Source organism: Mya arenaria, chromosome 5 (assembly GCF_026914265.1).
Source record: "Mya arenaria isolate MELC-2E11 chromosome 5, ASM2691426v1".
In the NCBI taxonomy this organism is placed as follows: domain Eukaryota; kingdom Metazoa; phylum Mollusca; class Bivalvia; order Myida; family Myidae; genus Mya; species Mya arenaria.
The window spans coordinates 30,734,761-30,741,859 of NC_069126.1; the positions used below are offsets into that span (position 1 = coordinate 30,734,761).

The 7,099-nt window shown below is 38.1% G+C and overlaps 1 protein-coding gene across 1 annotated transcript; it reads right to left on the minus strand.

The window, feature by feature from the left end:
• Window positions 1–2,788: 2,788 nt before the first annotated feature.
• On the minus strand, window positions 2,789–6,823 carry LOC128235220 (temptin-like). Its single transcript, XM_052949997.1, has 3 exons — window positions 6,647–6,823; window positions 4,454–4,604; window positions 2,789–2,862 (listed from the first exon to the last, which is right to left on the minus strand). The coding sequence occupies exons 1-3, from the start codon at window positions 6,821–6,823 to the stop codon at window positions 2,789–2,791; spliced, it is 402 nt and encodes a 133-aa protein (XP_052805957.1).
• Window positions 6,824–7,099: the final 276 nt, after the last annotated feature.

Below are 7,099 nucleotides of genomic sequence, written 5' to 3' on the forward strand. Positions count from 1 at the left end.
CTGAAGCTTCAGGTGTCTCGACCACAATGTAAAGGCTTTTATCTTCGCTTCAATATCATGAACGATGTCGTTAATATAAATGAGAAAACGAAGAGGGCCGAAAATAGAGCCCGCATGCACTCCCGCAAGCACATCAATCCAAGTTGAAGAAAAATTCGAGACAACGACTCTATGTTTCCTACCGGAAGATATCATGTCAACCATTTGACATGATTCCCTCTGGTGCCAAATAAGACAGTTTGTGGATAAGGCCTCCATGCCAGACTCGACCGAAAGCCTATATTACAAAAAAAACGCTCTCACCTCCTTTCTCTCCTCAATAGCTTGACATACTTCATTATAGAGGAAGTTGATTTAGTGTAGGGTCCCCTTTGACTAAGCCAAACTAATGCGGTGTCGTGCGATTGTTGCTGAAAACGTAATTGTACAGCCTTTTGTGAATATAGCGTTCCATAAGCTTGCCTAGTCATCTGAGAAGAGAAACAGGACGATAGTTTGAGGACATGGAAGGATAAGACTTTTTTAAATAAAAAAGTTACATTTGCAAGTTTCCATTGCGATGGAAATGTTGGGTAATCAATGAGTTTGGAGAAAAAAGTAGTCAATGGAGCCACCAGAACTCATGCTCCTTAACTAATGAGTCTAGGATCGATGCCATCTAGGTCACTACACTTTGAAGGATCCATACAACTAATAACACCCTTGACATCCTTTTTCAGGAAAAATAATGTCCTCAAGAGAGCTACCAGGTACAGTAAAAATATCAGAAGTGGAGACTGTGAATCGTCAAGAGCGTATTGAGAACAAAAGAAGTTTTTTAACAATGTTGCCTTTTCGACATTTGTTGAAGCTTCAATGTTGTTATCAGACAAGGTGGGAATGTGGTTTGATGTGTTTCTATTTGGGATTTGCTCGGCAGTTTTAAACCATACCTTTCTTGAAACAATTGTTGAATTTTATTTATCTACTAATTTTGTATTTTTGTCTGATTTTGATTTTCGACTAGTTTTGGTAACATCATTTCTTGCTTGTTCGAAATTACTCCAGGCTTCATTTGTATTTAAACGTTTTGCATTTTAATGTAGTTTAGTACGTGTTCTAATAAGCGCTCTGATATTATTGTTCATTCGTGGAATATCATGTGACCTTATTGTTGCTATTTTAGTGGGAAAAGTCTATGAAGCATACGATAAAATGGTCAACATCATCATTGTGTATAAAACTCGACTCCCTCATCGCCGATTTGTCTCTGTAGTCATCATATTTACCATTTTCATAAAACCACACACGAGATTTATAACAGGGCACTTTAGGCTTATCTAATTTTAAAACTCAAACAACAGGAAAATGAAATCTTGTAAGATCAGGTTTAAATGGGTCAGCCACAGAACTTGTAATACTATTATTTGGCGTTTTCACAAATATACGAGCAATAATTGAACATGACCTTTCGGTGAAGTAGGTTGGAGAGTCAATTAGTTGGTGAGCGTTATGTGATGTTATAAGCCTGGTCTATCCTCTGCTCGAGCAGAAGCCAATAATTATTGTTAGCATCTAGTTTTCTGTAAAAAAAAACGCCAACAAGTAATTAACGAGTATTGACTTTGAGTTCAAGCCACAGAACTTACAAACCATTTATGCTCAGACCCTGTCGCATCAAAGCATGGATTCTTTGTCGAACGTATATGGCTTCACCGCCCCCAATTTCTACCGACACGATCGCAACGAAATGGTGGGGAGAAATTAGGAATTATTAATTCGTAGTCAAAAACTCGATCAGATGACCATGATTTTGTGGAAATCAATACACCATATGGTTAATTTAAACTTATTTAGTTTTACAACGATTGTGAAACAAGCTATTGCAACCGATCAAGTTATATTAATCACTCTCGTTGGCACAATGTTGCGCGAGAGTGTGGTCTTGTGTTGTGGGAGAAACCAGAGTACCCGAAGGAAATTTGTTCGACTTGGTGACCACAAACCAAACTCACATGCGCTCAGACCGGGAATCGAACCCGACCGGGTCGCCTTGGTGAGAAGCGAGTGCACAATCCACTGCGCTAACCGGACAACTAGCATATGATTGGGGTTCTACCTCAAGAATGTCATTTTTAGGTTTAAGACTTTTGATGTTCAAGTGTATAATGCGTGACCCATTATTAAGAATATGAGCATATGATGAAGAGATGGGTTTGCAGATACATTATATTCGGATGGGCCAGGCTTTGGGTGAATATCACTGAAATAAGGACTAATATTGACTAACAGAAACCCAGACCTATACTTACAGTGTGGCACAGAGAGTACAAATACCCGACGAGAATACCGAAACACTACGGCTTTCCAACTACATGTGTAATTAATTTGTGATTACGGGGGATGATATGTATCCACAATGGATAAAAAGGGCATGCGGGTGACGGAGTGACATGCTGGATGGAGGCATACATGGAAGCATAAAGCATGAACAGGGGCAGTGAATCAAGCATGAAAACAAAACAATACAGCTAACCAGATCGTACATAAATACTGGTATGCTAAAGGATATATGATAAACTCCAGACAGTTAATTAAATTTAGCGTTGTCAACTTGAACAAAGTTCTGAATAACCAGCCCTAACGTATCATGCAACGTTAAAGCAGTCAAAAATATTTGTGGGTTTCACAACCGGATTTTGCAAATTCATTTCCATTTTTATTTGGAAGAAAACAACAGTATTGCAAGATTTAGTTCATTACGATCTTTTCTTTAAACAAAACTCAGGATTAAGAAACAATAATCAGTTTATTTCCCGACACAGTTGTGGCCATGGCATCCGCAAGTGTACGTTCCGCATGCCGTGACAGGATTACAGATTCCTGAAAATATAATATTCAAATATGATAATAAATTATTTTCATACGCGGCGGATTGTTAAGAACGCTGTTATTAACACATCCTTGTTCAACTTTAAACTAAAAACTTAAAATAGTTCATGATGTGATTTTTATATTTGCATAAAACAGGTACCGATGAAACAGATGTCTCAAATCGTATAAGAAATTCTTAAGATCAAACGTATACCCGCTACACTTCCAGTGCAGTAACGCTATACGTCTATGTTAGCAACGATGACGTTAAAAACGTTGTTTACTTAACAAACACTGCGGAAAATGGTTGAATATACGGGAATGTACTGAAACCCGTACACCAAAGGTGTACGGGAAAGTGTACGGGATGTTGAATACTAGTATAAGGGTGAGTATACGGACCTGTATATTCATAAAAGTTCTGAACAATCGGCCACCTGATTTTTTATCTTCAGATAAGTCGAACCTCCATAGCGATATTAAAAGGACGCGTTCACGTTCTATAGGGTTAAACGTCGATAAACATGTATTCGTAACGAGCAAAAGAGATCGTCACATAGCTTGGACACTTGAATATGGCCCTCCAGTCCTTTGATATGATTTAAAAAGTAATAAAGTGTCAAGAAATGAAGTAAAGGTTGGCATAATTGATTGTCAAAATAATGCTTGATTAGTATACCGTACATTAAGTTCAACAAAATAAGTCGTGAAACATTTATACCACGAGATCGGCTCGTGGTGACGTTGCAGACGATTTCGATAAACAAATAATAAGGCCAAATAAAAATCCACAAGTTTAAGTACCCACGCCTGACGGAATTATCCTTTTTCGAAAAAAAACACGAACTTTAATGCCCTCAAATATAAATGACTTTACAGTTAACCGAAGAACACTAAGTACGATGATTGATATCTTCTTATCATAGAATTATTCAACACTTTAATGCCCTCTCTCAGATATAGAAAATCTAACAGTTTACCGAAGTACACAAAGTACTGTGGTTGTTTTCTTATTATCATAGAATAATTCACCTAATAGTTTATGCCAGTGTGTTTTTTCCATTACTAAGGGAATGGTGGCGGGCCCTTTGATAAGGGGAAATAGCGTTGGTTTGGCAAAAAATGATTTTTTAGTATGTCCAACTTGTTTCCAAACCTTTTATTGAAGAAATCAACCGACATATTTATGAATGGCACTACATTTTAATACCTTAATGTTTAAAGGTCAATGTTCCTCTTAAAATATGATGATGAGTCTTAACCTTGGTAATGGTAACATTTACTAGTATACTTTTTCAGGTGTGGAATGGGGCCGAATTTCGGCCCCCAAATTGGCCGAAAAAATTATTGTATGCTGTCCGATGCCGAACATATTACGGATTTTACCATTGTTAATACATCAGTCTTGCTAGCAGGACTGGAGAAACTCGGGAAATTTACAAGATATTCAATTTGAATTTATAACTTTCACTATTTAAGTTGAACGAAAAGAAAACAAATACCAGGATGTCCAGTAGCGGCCTCGGAAGGCGCTGCACCCACGGTCCATACACAGGTTTGAACGTTATTATAAATTTAAGTTAAACAAAATTAAAAATACCCGGGTGTCCAGTAGCGGCCCCGGAAGGCGCTGCACCAGCTGTCCATACACAGTTAGGGTCCCCCAGCTCTTGACCATTGCTCATTCCATCTCCATCACTGTCCATCTTGCACAGGGCGGCCGTCCATTGGTGTCCAGCGTTGGCAAAGTCCTAAAAATAGAGGTTTGACTTGGGTTCAGGTGCTGTGCACTATTAAGACGGAACTTTATACATTTTCTTCATCTATACTTAAACGAGAAGTTCGGTTGGACACTTAGGCAGTCTTAGGGGGAAGCCCCCCCCCCCCCCCCCCCCTGAACATTATAATATTATTGCAGTCAGTGAAGTTAATGACTTTTAGTTTTCTTCTACCGAAAAAGGATCAAAATATATATTCCACAAACGGATAATCAGTCGTTTTAGTGAATATGTTTTTCTCCCTTAAAACATTACATCGAGTTTTTTTCACTTCCTGTATGAATAAATGACCGTAAATTGTGGTTATGTTTTTTGGAAAAAAATAGATGTGTAGTTGTCCATTGAAAATATAAATCATGAGCATGTCCACATCCTATGGTCACGTTTTGAAAATGGAATACGTGGATGTTGAAAACGCATAAAAGCGTGTACAGTACACGAGCAAGAAAGAAACTGTGACATGAGCTTTGCATTTTCGGTCAGAATAGTAGATATAAAAAAGCACAATTATCTTAGGCATCCATCTGGTAATTGTTCAATAATTGAAAAAAAGGTCATGAATACCATCATCATATCATAATTTTAAACAATTGAAATTAATGTCTTTCTCAATCCACTCGACCAACTTCTGATAGACGGTGAGACCTAGTATACATAAATCTGATAGCCGTAAAGACAAAGCATGAAGACTTCTGATAAACGGAAAGGCGAAGCATAAGTATTTCCGATAAAGGTTAGACCTAGCATAAATATTTCTGATAGCCAGAAAGACGAAGCATGAAGACTTCTGATATACGGAAACACATATATAGCATAACTATTACTGATACACAGTAAGTCGAAGCATGAAGACTTCTGATATACGGAAACACATATATATAGCATAACTTTTACTGATACACAGTAAGTCGAAGCATGAAGACTTCTGATATACGGAAACACATATATAGCATAACTTTTACTGATAAACAGTAAGTCGAAGCATGAAGACTTCTGATATTTAATGAGATTTAACATGAATGTTACTGATATGTGGAAAGAAGAAGCATGACTACTTCTGATATACGATGAGACCTAGCATGAATAGTACTGATGTACGAAAAGACGAAGCATAAATAATTCAGATATAAGGTAAGACCTAGCATGAATATTTCTTATAATTGGCAAGACGAAGCAGGACGACTACTGATATAAAGCGAGACCTATCATAAATATTTCCGATATACGGTAAGACGAAGCCAAAAGACTTTTCATTTACGCAAGACGACTTCTGATACACGATGAGACTTAGCATGAATACTACTGATACACGGTGAGACTTAGCATGAATACTACTGATACACGGGGAGACTTAGCATGAATACTACTGATACACGGGGAGACTCAGCATGAATACTACTGATACACGGGGAGACCTAGCATGAATACTACTGATACACGGTAAGACTTAGCATGAATACTACTGATACACGGTGAGACTTAGCATGAATACTACTGATATACGGTGAGACTTAGCATGAATACTACTGATGCACGGTGAGACTCAGCATGAATACTACTGATACACGGTGAGACCTAGCATGAATACTACTGATACACGGTGAGACTCAGCATGAATACTACTGATACACGGTGAGACTCAGCATGAATACTACTGATACACGGTGAGGCCTAGCATGAATACTACTGATACACGGTGAGACTCAGCATGAATACTACTGATACACGGTGAGACTTAACATGAATACTACTGATACACGGTGAGACTCAGCATGAATACTACTGATACACGGTGAGACATAGCATGAACACTATTGATAAACGGTAAGACGAAGCATGAATCTTCTGATATACGGTAAGACGTAGCATGAAAACTTCTGATAAACGACGACACCTAGCATGAATATCACTGATATACGGTATCGAAGTACGAAAGGACAAAACGTGAAGACTCTTGATAGACGGTAAGACAAAGCACGAATACTTTTTATGTAGTTAAGAACATGAAGACTTACAAGTCCGAATTGATTCTTCTGAATGGTATGATGGGAAGGGTCAAAATGTCCAACAGGCGCCCAGGTACCGCCCCCACACGGGTTAGGCACGCTGTATCCGTTTGGAATACGGTCCCTGTAATAGTCGTGGGCGAGAGCGCCCGTCAAAACAACCGAAATTATCGCAAGCCTAAGCATTTTGTTCGTTCAGCTGCTTGTAATTTAAGAAATGAACTGGCTACAGCTTGACCAGTTATCCAGTTTATATATGTACGAACAGTTTTTATCTAAGGTAATAAGTGGTCAAAGACGTGTCCATGCTATGTTTATATTAGAGTGACACAAATGTCGTGACCTGTGACTTTATACTGGCAGCCATCTGTGATGGTTTCGTGGTCTTGAAATAAATTTCTCATTTATAAAATGAAATGTCTAGCAAGAAACATAGGTACGATAGTCTGAAAATAAAAGCTC

Coding starts and splice junctions, on each gene's coding strand:
- LOC128235220 (XM_052949997.1), bottom strand. CDS start 6,823: ATGCTTAGGCTTGCGATAATTTCGGTTGTTTTGACGGGCGCTCTCGCC. Junction 4,605..6,646: donor AGAAGAATCAATTCGGACTT/GTAAGTCTTCAT, acceptor CTCTATTTTTAG/GACTTTGCCAACGCTGGACA. Junction 2,863..4,453: donor GGCCGCTACTGGACACCCGG/GTATTTTTAATT, acceptor TTATATTTTCAG/GAATCTGTAATCCTGTCACG.